The sequence below is a fragment of the Mastacembelus armatus genome, unplaced genomic scaffold (genome assembly GCF_900324485.2).
Source record: "Mastacembelus armatus unplaced genomic scaffold, fMasArm1.2, whole genome shotgun sequence".
Lineage (NCBI taxonomy): Eukaryota > Metazoa > Chordata > Actinopteri > Synbranchiformes > Mastacembelidae > Mastacembelus > Mastacembelus armatus.
Window position 1 is genome coordinate 956,147 of NW_022872938.1, and position 20,695 is coordinate 976,841.

The following is a 20,695-nucleotide window of genomic DNA, read 5'->3' on the forward strand; positions in this document are numbered from 1 at the left end:
GGTTCAGCCCCACTTCCTATGGCTATGGGCAACACCCAGTACCTATTGAAAAAATTAGGAACAACACAGAAAAGTACCATCATACCCCGACCTATGTCATCTCTGTGTATGTCAACTCAGACTTATGTCATGCCTTATAATGTAAATCACACTTCAGGATTTACATTGCTGATCAAATTGACATACAGAAGTAGAACTGAAAATTTATGTACAAAATATGAAATTTCTAAACCAAAAATAAAAAAATGTATTGATATGCTGAAAAAACATTAACAAAGAATTGAAAATACTGCATATGCAACCAGCATGTTTTATTTTTGCATACACACACAGTGGGTGTGTTCAGGTTACATATAAATAAAATATAAAATGAAATATGAAATGTGTAAAAATTGTTTTTTTTACACTGACTTATGAATGAATCTTCTATTCCCTCTCAACAGTTGATATGCCTGGACAATAAAAGGCCACAGAAAAGTAGGTTTCTCCTGATAATGTGAAGTATACAGTGATAAAATAAGAATGAACATACAGTATGAGCTATTGTCAGCTATGGCTCAGCAGTTGTATGGTATCATACACTTACAAGCTCACCACACTGGAATTGAGAGAAATGTGTTTCATGAAATAAAATAAAACTTTTGATCAACATTGTCAATATTACATGTGTTCACTGTTATATTTATATTTAACTACTTCCTTTTGATACTAATCTAAAACACTGTTTTACTGTCTCCAGATTGCCCCATGCCACTCTGGCCTAGAGGCTTTCCCTATCAGAAGTGTTATAGGAGACAGAGTGAGAAACATTAGACAGGCATAAACAAAATCCATAACGTGTGGTTGAGGAACTCTCCTGTGTCTTGGCAAGATATTTATTATATGCATCCAATATCTTCATGAAATGTGCTATAAATATTACCACTAAGAAGTTAAAGCAGTGGGATTTGACTGACAGAACATCTGAAGTCCTACTCATGGAATGGATGTAATATATATATATTTTTTTCTTGACAGGGAAAAGCAGAAATGTGAGTTGAGTGGGAGCCTATCCAGACTTACATTTTCTACTTCTCATCTTTCCTTCTTTCCCCTCTGCCTTTACTCTAATGTTACAGAACACAAATCAAATATTGAAATGGCTAATAAAACAAGCCTTAAATCTACCATTAGTGAAGTAACATGATTGAAACATCATATGTCAGATAGGTGAAACAAAGCTCTGCATGGACATGAAGGCCACTCCTTCATTTTAAGCATTGTGGTATTTATTTTTGTGCTCAGTTAGTATTACTGTATTCAGATTGAAGTTCATATTTTCCCAGAATGAACTGGAAAACTACAGAACCATACTGTACACAGCGTAACCAGTAGAAAACTGAAGAATACAGTACTAATCATGGAAAAAGAGTGTACATACATTGAATAAGCTGATTATATCTCCTAACTTGTTTTTTAATAGTCCAAAGCTACTGTATCTGTTCTTCTTTCCACTGAAACAGGACACACTCTGTGTCTGTTAGTTTAGTATGTTTGTGTTTGACCAGAGATATGCACTCAAGGTCTGAATAACATCAATCCACCTGTTATATCGTATATCGACTCGTGTTGGTTTGAATTGACTTATTCCAGTGTATGTTAAGACTCTAAGCTCTCGGTCAGTGTTTATTACAATACAGTTCTGTCGACTTCATGGTTTCTCCCCTTAAAACTGGAGGAGACCTCGGGCGTTACTAAACTGATGGGTGGACCCGGAGGACACTTTCCAGCCCCTCGATTCGGTCATCGGGGGCTGGTTCTCTGGGATCGTGGCTTTGTGGAGGTTGGTTATCCATCCTGCCCGTGGACGCACCTAGTGCGCGGACTGTACCTGATTAAAGCTTCACTGGGAAGGAGGGTCGGTGGCTCGTTGTGGCCGAGAAAAGAGGCTCAGTACCCACATGTATGGCTTTTCTGTAGGACCGCTTGGATCGCTAAGGGGACGACATTAACTCACCTGAAATGGAGACGCAAAGGTGGTCCACGAGGTGGAGAACGAAGAGGCGGGTTGTGGCTGCGCTCGTCTCTTTAACTCTACTTCTCCAGGCTGGCACAGCAGGTAGGATGTGTAATTACCCTGATGAAGCTATAAACAGCTACCTGGACCTGACATTAAATACTGATGATGTGTGACAGATGATGATTGAGCGCTATATGCAGACCAACCAAACACAAACCTTACAGTAAACCTGTGCGCTGCTCTCCACTGTGCTGGAACAAACTAGATTAGACCTGGAGAAGCAGCTTATTAACGTTAGACAACGCTTTGTTCTGCTTTGACGCATGAATGGAAAGCCTTTAAGTGTCAGTTCCTCAAAGAAATTCCTCTCAAATTGCTGCTGGAACCTCATCTCCTGTGTTTAAGAACCATTTAGGCTGAAAAGACCTTCTTTGTTTGGACTGTGGTCCCCTGGGTGAATGTGGACATGGATGGCAGGGTGCATTTCCTTAACCACATATCCCTGGACTGTAGAAATATGTTGCTTACACATGGTGATTTACAATGAAACCTGATGCGATGGTGACTTTTGTCACATTGTGCAGTGCAGTAGACTGTATGTTTTTATACAGTTCAATTAGACAGAGTGTGTTCAGAAATGAAGGCTGGTGGATGTAATCCTGACATGTGCACAGAATTTGATTCTAAAATGTTATGAGCTACATTATAATTTGAAGACTAAATATGTAGTATAAAGGACATTTGGACACAAGGATCACAGACCTGTCTGTGCAGAGTGCAAAGACTATGTGTGTCTGCAGGGGGCTAAGTGGTCAGGAAGGCTCACCCTATCTCCACAGTGCCCTGGTCCACACTAAAGTCCAAAAGCTGGCTGATGCAACCACCCCCACTCAGTGCCTTCATATCCCCTCCACTTTGCACTTAGATGTTAGACTGCAGGACGCAGCTGAGTTTATGTGAGGGGTGGGAATGATTCCCTTCTGAATGCTTGCAATTTTCTGATGATGGTTCTCACATTTCCCTGTGACTTTAGAGCCTTCAAAGAGAAGGCCTGCATATGGGCCTGGCCTGTGGCCATTACACAGGATTCACATCTTAAACTACAGACAATCTCCAAGAATTTCCTGTTATGTATAAGGTACATGTAGAAATTCTAGGAGAAATTGCCTTGTTATTTTACGCATGGATTTATAAGCACGTGGGCAGTCGGATGTGAACCTAATAGAGCCAGCTAGTAAAAGGGTTAGCTAGTAAAACGGTTAGCAACACATCACAAAAAGTTAATGGAACTTCATTGCAATTGAGATTTATAGTGATTTATAACTTTGGGCAGCTCAGGAGGTAGAGCAGGTGGACCATGAATCAGAGGGTTGGTGGTTCAATCCTTGGCTTCACTGGTCTACAGGTTGAAGAGACACTGAACCCCAAGTTACCCCTGGTGGCTGTTCCATGGGTGTGTGTGTGAATGGATGAATGGATAAATAGTCTAAAGGTGCTCTATGCTCTAAGTTGGTTTATTGCTAAAATCAATGTTACCTTAATTCAATAATGTGAACATGTGAGATTTTTAACAAAATGTTGCCTGACTTGTTCTATCCAAACTCTAGTTTTTGATATCTGAAGTATTCTGCTGCAACCTGCAGTTTTTTCTGACCTCTTTAAGGCAGCTGGAGCAGTTTCTGCATGATGCCCGCTCTATGTACCAGTGCACTGACATGTTTTCTCAACCCCTGGGGTACAGGCTCAGATGTGCATTCCAGCAGGCAAAGTTAGCATTCTCAGAGTCCTCTGCCTAATATGCTCAACCATAGCCATCTAGCAGCTTCATAATGTGCTGTAACTGCAAAACCATCCACCCATCAACATGAGGGCTGGAGCCAAGCCCAGGTGATATTGGATGAGAGGCAGAGTGCACACTACAGAGATCACCAGTCTGAAATGAACACAGCTGCTAAGAATCTTTAAAGAGTCCTCTCTTGCTGTTAAATGACCTGTTTGGATTTCGATTAAGGTCCTAACATTATTCATATGGAGGGACAAGGTGTAGTAGGGAAATCCTTTTTAAACAAACAGGGCAGGTCTTAGTGAAGTTTCCTCGGAGCATAAGGCTGTCTTATTTTAGCCAGCGGCAGGAAGAGAGGGAGAGGGTTGCAGTGTGAGTGTGTGTGGGGGTGTGGGGTGGACAGAAAAAGACATTCTCAGGGAGCTGCAGGTGAAAAGGTCCTATGTTTACCATGCCCTTTCACCAAAGGTTGAAAATGACAAAGCAGGCTTTATGGTTTTATGGTATCGGGAATCCTGCTGTGATAAAGGATGAGTTGAGATTTACCAAAAGAAATGTGTGTCATCTCTTGTAACACAGTCCATCTACAACTGTGAACAAGATGAAGATCATTTAAAGATGTCTCATAGAGTGCCTCTTTCTGCAATTTGCATAATAGTATTAGGTGAGGATGGAGAAGTGGTTAGCACTGTGGCTTCACAGACAAGGGTTTGTTTCATACCCAGTTTGACCCAGAGGCTTTCTGTGTGGAATTTGCATGTTTCCCCTTGCCTGTGAGGTTTTTCTCTGGGCACTCTGAATTCAGCCCACAGTCCAAAGATATGCAGGTTGGGCTTAGGTTGACTGGTGACTCTAAATTGCCCATAGGTGTGAATGTGAGTGTTTATATTTGAGTGTCGCCCTGTGGTGGACTGACAGTCTGTCTAGGGTGTCCCCTGCCTCTCACCCAATGTCAGCAAGGCTCCAGCCACCTTGATAGAATAAGTAGTGTAGATAATGGATGAATATTTGGATGATCAATAACTCACTGATTATGATTGATGTTTGGCATGTTGCCTTGCTTCCCTACAGTATAAATAAAATGCTACAGTGGGACAACCCAGCAGCAGGAGAGGGTAGTGATCTTGTGCAAGCCATCTGTATGAGAAGCAACAGATTCATGTTGAAACAGGAACCTGTCCCCAAACCAAATACCTTTCTGAACAGAATGAAACAGGCTTCCAGTGCGATTTTCCTTCTCTCTTGCACTGACCATAGAGTTAGTGGAGGGACATTAGACATTTCTAATGATCCCCTCACTGTTAGAGCAATTTGATTTTAATTTTAGAGTCAAATTCCTCGTATGTGAAAACAGGCCGAGCAATAAAGAGTCCAATATTGGTATGCTTTGTATTTCCTAAAGCTTTAGTATGGAGTTTTATTCATACAGTTGAGTGGAAAGGTGTGCATCCCTTTACTTTCAAATGGCAGTTAAAAAGGTTTATCAACATCATTTCTAATGTTCTAATGTCATTCATTTACTATTACTTTTTTTTATACACTACTTCACGATTTATGTTACTTCTGATGGCTAGTACATTTCTATAGGCTAATGTGCATTAAATATTATGTTAGAGTAAGGATCCTCTCACTTTGAAAAGGCAAAATTACAGGAATTTATTTTCATTAACATAATTGTTACAACCCATTTATGTGCAGAAGTAAAATAAGTAACATAATAAAGTACATTTGGTCTGGGAGAAATGTCATGGTTTAATGAAAATGTTTGAAGTAACCTTGGGTGTGTATGTACTAAAGACAAATACAAAAAAAGACTGTAAATCCAAAGTAGTGTGAGTCTAATCAAAAGGCTGTCCAAAGTAAAAACACCAAAGAAAACAGTCTGGCAGTTTGGCTCTAGAGGGTGCACAGTTTATTTTCTTTCCCTGACACCTGGCTCAGTTAACACAGTTATCCTCCACTTCCTCAGCACTATTATTGAACAGTACCTCCCAACCATGACAATAGTATAGTATTGGAACATTTGTACTAGCTGAATGTGCTACCCTGTCTCCTTTATGTAAAGTACACCACACTGAAGATAAGGGAGCAGCCACAGAGCATCTGGTGAGCCTTATTAAAGTAAACCAGTCCAGGCATGATAAAGCTAGAGTTCTGCTGGGACACTGCATTGTGGTCTGTGACTGGCTTTAACCAAGATATTTCCTGTGGTGTTCTGGAACCAGGAAAGGAAGCATTTCTAGATTTATCTCTACTATTGTGTAAAATGAAAGCCCTTCACCTGCTGCTGTGACTGTTGTCTCAGCAAATACAGGAATGAGGAGCTTGCATTGTCTTCCTGCAGCTAATACTGTTTTAAAACTCAAACATGAGTAGAAAACATCAAGTGATTCCACATAATGATGGACAACTCACACCGAACAGTGGTATTCTTAGAAGAAAGAGGCTTGCTCAGAAACATTAGATGGCAGTATACATGAAAACACATGAAATTCAAGCACACATTGTCTTTTTTTATGAATTGACATACATGACTACAAATATGTGTGCAGGTGATTTCATACTGGATCTTTCTCCATTTTAGATTAGACTTTAGATAGAAGCATGAGACCCACAGGCCTGTGACTGTACCTTTCCAGATTAAGGTGTGCGCTGGAGCATGAAGACTACTAAATGTTACATACTGTCTTATCAGTGTTAGATGTTGGCACAGATGTTTCCTGTGAACCACAAATCATAGTCATAGATGTATTATGAGTGACACTGTGCCAGATGTGTCATAACAGTGAGAAACAGCCACGTGTACCTCCATGGGATGGCCATGACGGGTTAATCAGTGAATAAGTCATGCAGTGGAACTATCACTGCCCTATGTTTATCAGTGCAGAGTGAAGACATACATGTCCCGAAAACCTCCCATATAACCATATACACGATGTTTTAAATATTTACTGCCGTTCATCATCCATGTGCAGATTATGTTGATGAACCATACACACATATAATCAAATGCTGCATGAAAACTATGTTCTAACTCATGTTTTATTTGCTTCTCGATCAGCAGAACCAGTGGATGTCCTAAAAGTATTAGAATTTCAAAATTACCCCGAAGGAGTCTGTAAAACATCAGGATTTTGCACAAACGGACGAGCATCAAAACTGGATACAGCTTACAGCATTGACAAGCACATCCAGATAAGTGCCCCCACCATGAAGTTATTCCCTGGTAAGAGAAATCTCTTAGTCCTAATGCTCTTTCAACTATCATGTCTAAACTGGAGATTTTAGTGTGTTTCAGAATTGTTTTATGCCAATAGATCCTATTAATGATTTAGTCTCAGCTCTGTTAGGCCAGTCACTGATTTGATTATTATAGAGAAGTAAGAGGTAAGGCTGAGCAAATATACAGGACAAAAGTATCTATTATCTAGAATGATGTGTTTCACCTTAATTTACAGCATATTATTGGAATATAATTATTGATTATGTACATCAGTATAATGTTGCAGCTGTTAGATGCAGCTACTTAAGGTGGCTGATATACTTATAAATTAAATTATTTTACATACTCCTGGGTACTTCATTAATTTCCCACCAGGTTTCAGTTTAGGTGTATAATGTAACCACTGATTCAGAAAGGTACCTAGAAACTAAAGTTAAAGAATGCTTGTTGTGGAGTAAAAAATACAATTAAATGTAGTGAAGTCAAACCATGAAACTGCAGGAAATGGAATTGATCAAGTAAAAGCACCTCAAAATTATGTACAGTACAAGAGTAAATGTAATTCTATCACTGCCAATATCTCTACAGAGCATAATATTTTCATCAATTTTCTGCATGCAAATAATTTTGGTACTTCCAGACCGGATTCATCATTTTGATTATGCATAAGGGTGTCTTGAAATTTACATTACACTTTGCATGATAAAAATGAAGACATCCATTGATTATCAGACGCATATTCAAGGTCAGATCACGATAGCAGCAGGATCAGCAGCAGTTCCTCGCAAAACTTTCCAGATCCTCTTGGGGGGCTAATCAGATGTCCAGATCACCCCCACTGGCACCTTTCTACATAAAGGAGCCAGTGGCTCTACTCTAAACTCCAGACGAATTCCCGACAATTTGACTTCTGCATTCTCTCTCCAAGGTCAAGCCTGCCAAATCGACAGAGGAAACTCATTACGGCTGCTTGTATTCACAGTTTGATTCTTTCACTCACTACCCAAAGCTTATCACCATAACTGAGGGTTGAACCCTAGATCGATTTGTAATTTGAAGGCTTTGACTTTCCAGTGGGCTCCTTCTTCACAGCACCATGCTTGCATTAGTGCTAATGCTGCACCAAGCCATTTGTAAATCTCATCACTTCCTGGGATACTTAAACTGTCACATGGTCCAGAAACTCACTCCCAATCTGAAGAGACAAGTCCACCCTTTTCCACCAAGAAACATGTCGCTTCACACCAAGTTACAACTCACCCAATGTGATGAAGCCAACAGAATGACAGCATCTGCAAAAAGAACAGAAGCAATTTTGAAGTGCCCAAATCAGACACTCTGGCCATAAAAACTATTCAGTATTAAAATTATTGTTGAGGTCAACATCCATTGAAAAATATGGACACAACTCTTACTCCAGCAATGACCAGATTGCTTGTAAAAATGATCCCAGATCCCCATACATGCAAAGCTAAAGAGTTAGCTCACTGTTCATGTTCCAGAAGCTGCATTCTTCCTTCTGAATGTGAGGTCTGATAGTTGGTCAGTCTCCTTTGCCAGCATAATCTTTCCCAGGGACACTGAGCACTATGATACTCTAACAATTAGCATACACCCTTTAAAATATGAGAACCAACACACTGTCTTTAAGTCTCCAGTCAATAGTCTCCGGTGAAGTGGACTATTCAGAGTTACCTTCCAAGTGACACTGAAGAGACATGTCATGCCAAAAGAGTCCTATGCTGTCCACCTCAGAGACCAAAGATAAGAGTGAGACTTTCTTTGATTTCAAATTTTACCTCCTCCTAATGGACATGTTACTTGGGTTTAGGATATCCTCATAGTGCTGTTTCCAGCACCAAATGATATGGCCAGTCCAGGTCTGGTGATCCTCTTCCCTTGCTGAAAATAACGTGTGCCATTCTTAAGACCCCACAGAAGTGGGAAGTTGAAGCCAGATGTAGCCAGCTGAAGCCAGATGTAGGTGGCGATGTAGGTGGCCAGATGTAGCCTGCTGAAGCCAGATGTAGGTGGCAAGCTTGCCAGCTGTCATCTGGTGGCTAAATCTTGATTCACGGGGCCTTGTCAGGCAAAGCCTGGATAAACAAAAGATAGATGCAGCATCCCGTGGACCCACTACCAGCAGGGATAAAAATCTGAGTTTGGACACAATGTCAGCTGGGCAGCAGGAAAGACTGGGGACTTGGGCATGCTGATTCTTAGCATCATAGACATGTTGTAGGTTCTAAGTGTTATATACTTAGGTAGTACAGTGGGATAGATCAAGTTTTACATATTAAAAAAACAAGTGACTTTAGCTAAGAAAACCTCATTGCATTGGGTGAATGAATAATAACCAAACTTGTCGTTAGTCACATTGACTCTAACCCATTCATCTTTCTTTTCCACCACATCTCTATGCAGGAGGTGTTTTTCCTGAGGACTTTTCCATCCTGACAACAGTTCGCCCCATTTCTGGCCTCCAGTCCTTCTTGCTGTCTATTTACAATAAGGAGGGAGTCCAGCAGCTGGGTATGGAAGTGGGGCATTCATCTGTCTTCCTGTATGAAGATCAGACTGGCAAGCCGGCTATGCAGGATTACCCTCTGTTCCATAATCTCAACCTTGCAGATGGAAAGTACGTCAAATCTGAAAAAATGCACTCACATACTCAAACACAACTAGGGACAACCAGGAAAGGGTGTTGTAGCACGAAGAGGAAGTCTTTGATGGTGCAGAAGGGAAATACCAAGTAACTACACATAAAACTTGTCTATTTCAATTTGTAGCACTAACTGACTTGACAAAAAGTCATACAGCATATATTATATTGTATTGGCAGTTCTTGCACCTGATATAGTCTGACCAAGTTATTGCCACAAAATTAAAAAGAAGTAAAAAACAGTCCTCATATTTGATCACATGCGTGGTCATGGGATTGATTAATCCATTGGTTGTCTGGAAAATTGGAATGGATTTTCTGTATTTTGCATGCGCATAACCCCAGCCCTTAAACACATTTTTTGGTTTTCACTCCTTCTGACTTGTTCTTCTTGTTGAAAGCAAGAAAACAACCCATTTCCATTGTTGCACCACAGGTGCTCATCATAGGATCTATCTCAGATTCCATCTCATCAGGGGTACTTGCACACAGACACAGGTCAGAGACAGGGAAACACTGCATCACTGGGACACAGCAGGTACTGTTATGAATAATCTGGCCTCATCCATGAACTCAATCTCTGTTATTTTAGAGAGGAATGAAAAAAGTGGAAATCTTAAATGTCAGATGGGCTTAAGATGAAATCCAGTGCATGGACAGTTATTGTGATAAAAGGAAGCTCAGTCCTGCAGAAGTGTCATGTCAGCAATAACAATAATCTGAATATGTAGGTTCTAGCAGAAGTTACACTCTCACACAGGTCTGTGTTATTCTTCTGGGCTGTTTTGTCCAGTGTGTAGTTTTTGTGACCCAATCCATAAAGAAGAATTTTTTGTCTTGAGCATTTTTCACACTTCCTGTTTCTGGATACATTTCTGGTCCAGGCTTGGTGTAAAATATTTAGTGACCTTACATTTTAGGCTGCATACATGTGTTTAGTGTCTCACCACATTTAGAGACAGGACAACAACAATATTGACAATGTGAAAAAGCAGGCCCTGGATTGATTTAGGCATGTTCAAATGAATTAGGCATTTACTATGTAGAGGTGTAAGATACTATACTTATGGTAAATGCTTTTTGAGCTATAGTGGTGCCACGTCTCATTGTCCACTTCAGAACAATGTTTTGACTGTGTATACTGCTCTGGACAGGCACGCCTTCTTGGCCCCTGACAGACACTTTTCACAATGTTCACCATGTCTGTCATGCCGAGTAACCCAGAAGGAGGATTAAGTTTGGAGTCTAATGAGTATAATCCTGTGTCAAACAGGGCCAAAGTATGGGGGCAAGAATGTGGTCCATTGCTGCTTGTTGCAATAGTAGCAGTAGTACTTAAGGGTAATTGTTCAGAGGTGAGGGAGGTGACCAGTGATCCCTTTGTATGTATGGATATTGATTAATCACTGTGTTGTGCAACTTCCTTAGAGAGTTCTTACTTCTATAACGTATCCTTAAATCTGTTTTTCTCTTTGGGTGTGTTGCCATGTGTAGAGGAGAGACCAGTCCTGTTAGATGCGCATAGATGCGTTTTTAGAGTTGAATGAAACACTCAGCTCCACCACAGTCACCATCATACTCGTGTTCTTTTTAGCCAGTCTTACACAATTTAACTAACAGGACTAACAAGAACAAAGGACACAGTTACACATATGTCAATCAAAGTTTATATCTTTACACTAAGTTTGACACTTGAAACATATTTGAGGCTTAGCTCAAATGTGTGAATTAATGTGTTTAAAGAGGGATTGATTAACAAACCAGTGAGCCCATTGGACCCTGCAGCCTTTCAACTCTGATGTGCCCCGATTGCTTCTTTCTATTTCCCGTTTAGAAAGGAGGGACATTAAGGAGGGACTACATATCTATGGATTCTATATCAGGGGTAGAAAAGAAAATTTCTTTTCATTATTTGTACATACACTGGTATGAAAAAGTATAGGCCCCTTTTCCTGATTTCTTTTTTTTTTTTGCATGTTTGTCACAGTTTAATGTTTCAGATCATCAAACAAATTTAAATATTAGTCAAAGATAACACCAGTAAACACATAATGCAGTTTTTAAATGAAGGTTTTTATTATTAAGGGAAAACAAAATCCAAAACTACATGGCCCTGTGTGAAAAAGTATTTGTCTCCCCGGTTAAAACATAACTTAACTTTATCACACCTGAGTTCAATTTCTCTAGCCACACCCAGGCCTGATTACTGCCACACATCAAGAAATCACTTAAATAGGACCTGCCTGACAAAGTGGAGTAGACCAAAAGATCCTCAAAAGCTAGGCATCATGCCAAGATCCGAAGAAATTCAGAAACAAATGGGAAAGAGAGTAATTGAGATCTATCAGTCTGGAAAAGGTTATAAAGCCATTTCTAAAGCTTTGGGGGTGCAGCGAACCACAGTGTGAGCCATTATCTACAAATGGTGAGAACATGGAACAGTGGAGAACCTTCCCAGGAGTGGCCGGCCGACCAAAATTACTCCAAGAACGCAGCGACGACTCATTCAAGAGGTCACAAAAGACCCCACAACAACATCCAAAGAACTGCAGGCCTGACTTGCCTCTGTTAAGGTCACTGTTCATGACTCCACCATAAAAAAGAGACTGGGCAAAAATGGTCTGCATGGCAGAGTTCCAAGACGAAAACCGCTGCTAAGCAAAAAGAACATAAAGGCTCATCTCGGTTTTGCAAGAAAACATCTTGATGATCTCCAAGACTTTTGGGAAATTACTCTGTGGACTGACAAAACAAAAGTTGAACTTTTTGGAAGGTGTGTGTCCCATTATGTCTGGCGTAAAAGTAACACCGCATTTCAGAAAAAGAACATCATTCCAACAGTAAAATATGGTGGTGGTAGTGTGATGGTCTGGGGCTGTTTTGCTGCTTCAGGAACTGGAGGACTTGCTGTGGTATATGGAACCATGAATTGTTCCAATTCTGCTGTCTACCAAAAAATCCTGAAGGATAATGTCCTGTAATCTGTTCGTGACTGAGATGCTGTGGCATGACCTTAAAAAGGCGGTTCATGCTCGAAAACCCTCCATTGTGGCTGAATTACAACAATTCTGCAAAGAAAGTGCTGTAACAGACTCATTGCAAGTTATGGCAAACGCATGATTGTAGTTGTTGCGGCTAAGGGTGGCCCAACCAGTTATTAGATTTAGGGGGCAACACTTTTACACTTTTTCACACAGGGCCATGTAGTTTTGGATTTTGTTTTCCCTTAATAATAAAAACCTTCATTTAAAAACTGTATGATGTATTTACTTGTGTTATCTTTGACTAATATTTAAATTTATTTGATGATCTGAAACATTAAACTGTGACAAACATGCAAAAACAGCAAGGGGGCCAACACTTTTTCACACCACTGTATTTGCGCAGATTAATATAGGTATCAGTGAAATCATTATTGATCAAATCATGGTTAGAGGAAGATGTCCGTGCTTCAGACATAACCGAGGTCATGGTCAGCAAAGCACTTGCCTACTTAATCTCCACTGTCAGATAGCTTTTACTAAAGTGTTTCTGGCTGTTTGTATCAGTAGTGAGTTTAATGTAAAGCAAATTGTGGTTATTTCCTGCTATTTCCTTCCTTTGTACATCTGTGCATTTCTTACTCAAAGTTCCTGGCAGAGGAAGGTTGCTTTAAGTTAAATAACGAGAAGTTTACAGTTCTGATTTTTTATTACTTTGTAAATAAGATGAACAGGATTCAGTCACCAGAGGCTCTATTGCCCCTTAGCACTTTTAGGTTCTATATAAAACTACACTGGGTTATAGTTAAGTTAACTCTGTTAGTAGTTAACTCTTGAATTACATACAGTGTATCTGCATTACATTAAAATGTTTATTAACTGTTTCTGGTTGAAGAAACCTGTGTAGCCAACTTTGCAAAAGTCTTGTTGGTTGTGTACATTCTGCACCTATGTATATTGTTCCTCATTCCTCTTTTTCAACATCATCAATGTGATCAGCCACGCACCAACATGTGAAAGGCCTGAGTTGGACTGGATGTTTGTGTCATTATATACCAACCTCATTGTGCTGCTGCAGTGTAGAAAGCAGTCAGGCTGCTGAGTGCATACTCAGCTCCTCAACCTGTTTAGTTTTGTGCCAGTGTAGTAAATTCCTTCTGATAACATTTGGGTCTTGTCTCTTTGTTATGTCCTTGTTCAGGTGGCACCGTGTAGCCATCAGTGTGGAGAAAAAGACAATCACTATCGTTGTAGACTGCAAGCAGAAGATCACCAAGCCTCTTCCCAGGAGTGACCAAGCTTCCATTGACACCAATGGTGTTACTGTGTTTGGCACCAGGTTCCTGGATGATCGAGTGTTCCAGGTAAAGTTTTTAGTGGATTGTGTGATCATGTCCATTGAGACTGAAACTAAACTGCATTTTGGCCTCATTGCTAGATTCCTTTTTGGTAGAATTATCAGCAATGATGTAACAACCATTTATAACAAGGAAATGTCCAGTGTTTCACATTGTAGAGCTTCACCAGTTCAGAGTGACTTTAAATGTACCCTTTAGATGAACATCAGATCCAAATGGGGTAGAGGGCTGACCTGGGTGAGAGGCAGGGCAGTGTATCACAGGGCTGAGAAACAGTCAGGACACATTCACACCTGCACAATTTTTTTTAACCTGCCTGAGCATTGTCACAAATTTTCTTCAGTATCATAGTGATTCACTGTCTGCTCATCCAGATGTACATAGTATACAGGAAAGGTTTCTTGCATCTTGTAAAACTTTATTTCAGTTCATATGAGTGAAGACTTGTCAACATCACTGCACATTTCCTCCAAAATAACTGATGCAAAAAACCTTGACAGCTGCATCATTAATCTGCATGAATGATGATTGACAAATAACAGTTTGGGGTTGCAGGAAATCTGCATATTTAATTGTATTGGAATTACTCAGTGAAGTTTTTGATGTTACACCCATGTTTGTACAAGTCTTATTTTATGAACCTTCAGGCCAGGTACTCAATATACAGTATGTACAGCTATCAATGCTAATCATCCATTTTTGGTCTTCTCTGGTGGGAAGAAACTAGCAGTGAGAGGATGTATCTGCTATAAGTTTGCTTGTGAGAGAGCAACTGTGTTCATGGGCATCAGGAATCACTCGTTTGATGTGTTTTAATAGTCTAGACTGCTATTATAGTGTTAAATACATATTTTGGCATTTTTGGAGCAGCTAAAATGCTTCTTACAAAGTGGTACCTAAGTATTAATCTCATTATGCCATAGGTGATATTACATGAGGAGTATTTTTCTGAATAACAAATACTACTTTTGATCCTTTTAGTATGCTTTTACCATACTTTCGTGTTGCTTATTCTATTGTAGTTTGCATTAATAATTAATTAATGCTGACAGCTAATGCTGACTGTTTTTTTTTTTTTTTTGGATTGAGACATGTAGGTATTCAGCGATGAAATGTTGACGTAAAAAGCAATGAGTTAAATGAACACAGAATGGAAAGATGGAAAGAGATAGCAATTATTACTAAAGAGAAGCATTGCTTTGGTATTTTAAGATACTGGTATCTTACTGTAATACCATGTATCATCAAACTGATGATTACAGTAAGATAGTAATCAAAGGCTTCTTTTCCCTTTGGCTGCTCCCTTCAGGGGTCGCCACAGTGAATCATCTGCCTCCATTCAACCCTATTCTCTGTATCCTCATGTCCTCCTTCACTACATCCAAGAACCTCTTCTTTGGTCTTCCTCTAGGCCTCCTTCCTGGCAGCTCTAACCTCAGCATCCTTTTACCAATGTATTCACTGTTCCGCCTCTGAACATGTCCAAACCATCTCAATCTGATTTCCCTGGTTGTTTCTCCAAAACATCTAACATGAGCTGTCTCTCTGATGTACTCATTCCTGATCCTATCCATCGTCGTCACTCCCAGAAAGAACATCTTCAGTTCTGCTACCTCCAGCTCTGCCTCCTGTCTTTTTCTCAGTGCCACTGTCTCTAAACCATACAACATTGCTGGTCTCACCACTGTCTTGTCCACCTTTCACATCACATCTGACACTTTACTCCACCCGTTCCAACCTGCTTGCACACGTCTCTTCACTTCTTTTCCACATTCTCCGTTGCTATGGACTGTTGACCTTAGGTACTTAAAATCCTCCACCTTCATCACCTTTACTCCCAGTAACCTCACCGTTCTACTTGAGTCCCTCTCATTTATACACATGTACTCTGTTTTACTGCAGCTAAACTTCATTTCTCCCCTTTCCAGAGCAAACCTCCACCTCTCTAGATTTTCCTCCACCTGCTCCCTGCTCTCACTACAGATGATAATGTCATCTGCAAACATCGTGGTCCACGGAGATTCCTGTCTAACCTCATCTGTCAGCCTGTCCATCACCACAGCAAACAAGAAGGGGCTCAAAGCCGATCCTTGGTGCAGTCCCACCTCCACCTTGAACTCCTCTGTCACCCCTACAGCACACCTCACCCCTGTCTTACAGCTCTCATAAATGTCCTGCACCACTCGAACATACTTCTCTGCCACTCCAGACTTCCTCATACAAAACTACAGCTCGTCTCTCAGCCCCCTGTCATATGCTTCTTCCAAATCTACAAGGACACAATGCAGCTCCTTCTGGCCTTCAGTGTACTTCTCCATCAGCATTCTCAAAGCAAATGTTGCATCTGTGGTGCTCTTTCTTGGCATGAAACCATACTGCTGCTCACAAATGCTCACTTCTGACCTCAGCCTAGCCTCCACTACTCTTTCCCATAACTTCATTGTGTGACTCATCAGCTTTATTCCTCTGTAGTTTCCACAACTCTGCACGTCTCCCTTGTTCTTAAAGATGGGCACCAGTACACTTCTCCTCCATTCCTCAGGCATCCTCTCACTCTCCAAGATCTTGTTAAGTAGCCCAGTCAAAAACCCTACTGCCACCTCTCCTTAACACTTCCATACAGCCACAGGTATGTCGTCAGGACCAACTGCCTTTCCACTCTTCATCCTCTTCAACACCTTCCTCACTTCATCCTTACTGATCTTTGCAACTTCCTGTTCCACAACAGTCACCTCTTCTGCTCTGTGCTCTCTGACATTTTCCTCATTCATCAACTCTTCAAAGTATTCCTTCCATCTTTCCATCACACTTGTGGCACCTGTCAACACATTTCCATCCCTGTACTTGACCACCCTAACCTGCTGCATGTCCTTCCTATCTCTGTCTCTCTGCCTTGCCAACCTGTACAAATCCACCTCTCCCTCCTTAGTGTCCAACCTATCATACAAATCCTCATACGCCCTTTGTTTGGCCTTTGCCACCTCTACCTTCACTTTACGCTGCATGTCCCTGTACTCCTGTCTGTTCTCTTCTGTCCTCTCAGTGTCCCACTTCTTCTTAGCTAACCTTTTCCTCTTAACACACTCCTGAACTTCCTCATTCCACTACCAAAACTCCTTATCTGCTTTCCTCTTTCCAGATGACACACCAAGTACTCTCCTACCTCTCTCCCTGATCACTTTAGCTGTAGCTGTCCAGTCATCCTCCCAGAGCCTGTTTCAGCTCCTCCCTGAAAGCCACACAACTTCCTTTTTCAACTTCCACCACTTGGTCCTCTGCTAAGCCCTTGTCCTCTTTATCTTCCTCACCACCAGAGTCATCCTACACACCACCATCCTATGCTGTCTGGCTACACTCTCCCCAGCCACTACTTTGCAGCCACTGATCTCTTTCAGGTTGAAACATCTGCACAAGATGTAATCAACTTGTGTGCTCCTGCCTCCACTCTTATATGTCACCCTATGCTCCTCCTTTTTCTGGAAAAATGTGTTAACTACAGCAATTTCCATCCTTTTTGTGAAGTCTACCACCATCTGTCCTTCTGCATTCCTGTCACTTCCTCGTCACCTCTGTTTCCCTCACCAACATGTCCATTGAAGAAAAGCTAAACCCAAGACATTTTAGACCATAACTTCCTCATCAGGTCATTGTTTTTAATTGCAGGACATCTACTACATCTTTGCTTCCTAAACAACCTATGTTTAAAAAAAAAGAAAAGTAATAAATACCGTTTCTTCCAAAGTTAGGCTTTTACTCCACTTTTAAACCACTGTAGTGGGCTAGTTATGTTATCTATATGTTATATATATATATATATATATATATATATATATATATATATATATATAAGACACACACACACACCACCCATAGGGGTGAGAAGGGAAATATAAATTTCCCTTCTCACCCCTATGTGTGTGTCTTCCTCAATCTCGGGTCCTCTACCAGAGGCCTGGGAGTTTGAGGGTTCTTCGCAGTATCTTAGCTGTTCCTAGCACTGCGCTCTTCTGGACTGTGAGCTCTGATGTTGTTCCTGGGATCTGTTGGAGCCACTCTCCCAGTTTGGGGGTCACAGCCCCGAGGGTGCCGATTACCACGGGGACTACTGTTGCCTTCACCTTCCACATCTTTTCTAGCTCTTCTTTAAGCCTTTGGTATTTTTCCAGCTTCTCATGTTCCTTCTTTCTGATGTTGCTGTCACTTGGGATTGCTACATCTACCACTACGGCTTTCTTCTGCTGTTTGTCCACCACTATTATGTCTGGTTGGTTAGCCATCACCAGTTTGTCGGTCTGTATCTGGAAGCCCCACAGGATCTTAGCTCAGTCATTCTCCGACACCTTTGGAGGTATGTCCCATTTAGACCTTTGGACCTCCAGCCCATACTCGGCACAGATGTTTCTGTACACTATGCCGGCCACTTGGTTATGGCGTTCCATGTATGCTCTGCCTGCTAGCATCTTACAACCTGCTGTTATGTGCTGGATTGTCTCAGGGGCATCTTTGCACAGCCTGCACCTGGGGTCCTGTCTGGTGTGGTAGACCCCAGCCTCTATCGATCTTGTGCTCAGGACCTGTTCTTGTGCTGCTACAATTAGTGCCTCTGTGCTGTCTTTCAGTCCAGCTTTTTCCAGCCACCGGTAGGACTTTTCGATATCAGCCACTGTCGGTGGTACATGCCGTGCAGGGGTTTGTCCAGCCGTGATGGTTCTTGCTCTTCTTCCTCTGCATCGGGCTTCTGTTGCCTGAGATATTCACTAATTATTCCATCGCTTGGGGCCATCTTCCTGATGTACTCATGGATCTTTGCTGTTTCATCTTGGATGGTGGCTCTGACGCTCACCAGTCCCTGGCCTCCTTCCTTCCTCTTAGTGTACAGTCTCAGGATGCTGGATTTGGGGTGAAGTCCTCCATGCATTGTGAAGAGCTTCCTTGTCTTGACATCAGTGGCTTCTATGTCCTCTTTTGGCCAGCTTATTATGCCAGCGGTGTATCTGATGACCGGCAGGGCATAGGTGTTGATGGCTTCGACCTTGTTCTTCCCATTTAGCTGACTTCTTAGGACTTGCCTTACTCTCTGTAGGTATTTGGCTGTGGCTGCTTTCCTTGCGGCTTCTTCTTGGTTCCTGTTTGCCTGTGGGATTCCAAGGTACTTGTAGCTTCCCTCAACGTCTGCTATGCTGCCTTCTGGGAGTTCAACTCCTTCAGTCTTGACAACCTTCCCTCTCTTTGTTATCATTCGACCACACTTGTCCAGTCCGAATGACATTCCAATGTCATTGCTGTATATCCTGGTGGTATGGATCAGTGAGTCGATGTCTTGCTCATTCCTAGCTTAAAGCTTGATGTCATCCATGTACAGGAGGTGGCTGATGGTTGCTCCATTTCATAGTCGGTATCCGAAGCCCGTCTTAGTGATAATCTGGCTGAGGGGGTTCAGGCCTATGCAGAACAGCAGCGAGGACAGAGCATCTCCTTGGTAGATGCCGCACTTGATGGAGACTTGTGCAATCGGCTTGAGGTTGGCCACTAGGGTTGTTTTCCACAGTCCCATTGAGTTCCTTATGAAGTTTCTTAGGGTCCTATTGATGTTGTACAGCTCCAGGCATTCCAGGATCCATGTGTGAGGCATTGAGTCGTAGGCTTTCTTGTAGTCAATCCAGGCGGTGCACAGGTTGGTCTGTCTGGTCTTACAGTCTCGAGTGACTGCTTTATCCACCAGTAGTTGATGTTTTGCTCCCCTGGTGTCCTTACCCATCCCTTTCTGGGCCCCGCTCATGTATTGAGCCATGTGCCTACTCATCTTAGATGATGCCCAACAGGAGCTTCCATGTTGTGCAGAGGCAGGTTATTGGATGATAGTTGGATGGGACTGCTCCCTTTTCCTTTTCCTTCAGGATCAGGACTGTCCTGCCTTCAGTTAGCCACTCTGGGTGAGTCCCACCCATTACCAGCTGGTTCATTTGAGCTGCCAGGCGCTCGTGGAGGGCAGTTAGCTTCTTCAGCCAGTAGGTGTGGATCATGTCAGGTCCCGGTGCTGTCCAGTTCTTTATGTTTGAGACCCTTTCTCAGATATCTGCTGTTGTGATGGTTACTGGTTCCTGTTCAGGGAGGTTGCTGTGGTCTGCTCTCAGGTCTGCCAGCCACTGGGCATTGGTGTTATGTGATGCCTCCCTCTCCCATATGTTTTTCCAGTATTGTTCAGTCTCAAGCCTTGGTGGGTCTGTTCTCATGTTACTGCCCTCCCACTGAGAGTACACTTTGGATGGTTCGGTGGAGAACATCCTGTTTATTCTCCGTGTTTCTATTTCTCTGGTGTACCTCTTCAGGCGTGTGGCCAGGGCTGTGAGTCGTTGTTTGGCAGTCTCCAGGGCCTCTGGTATGGACAGCCTGCTGTATTTCTTACCCAACTTTTTACCTTCCTTCTCTGCAGTTCTGATAGTTGGCTAACTTCTCTCCGTGTTGCCCTTATTTTTGCCTCTAACCTCCTTCTCCATGCAGGGTACTGCTCCTTGGTGGTGGAATGTATTTTGTGGCCAAGCATCTCAAGGATCACTGTTGCCGTGGTGTATATCAGCTTGTTGGTCTCGGTGATGGTCACAGTGGGGATTGTTCGTAATGCTGCATTCACATCTTCTAGTAGACTTTCAGAGAGTACTTCACTTAGTCTTGGTAACTGGCTGAGGAGG

General features: G+C 41.9%; 1 protein-coding gene across 1 annotated transcript in view; it reads left to right on the plus strand.

Annotated features, from left to right (window-relative positions):
- The first annotated feature begins 1,881 nt into the window (after positions 1–1,881).
- col11a1a (collagen, type XI, alpha 1a) overlaps positions 1,882–20,695 on the plus strand; it is a 102,132-nt gene continuing 83,318 nt past the window's right edge. The window contains exons 1-4 of the mRNA XM_026305776.1: positions 1,882–2,098; positions 6,844–7,008; positions 9,430–9,643; positions 13,850–14,012. Of these exons, the coding sequence (XP_026161561.1) occupies positions 2,002–2,098; positions 6,844–7,008; positions 9,430–9,643; positions 13,850–14,012 (639 nt within the window). The 5' untranslated portion in view covers positions 1,882–2,001. The remainder of the gene's footprint in view (positions 2,099–6,843; positions 7,009–9,429; positions 9,644–13,849; positions 14,013–20,695) is intronic.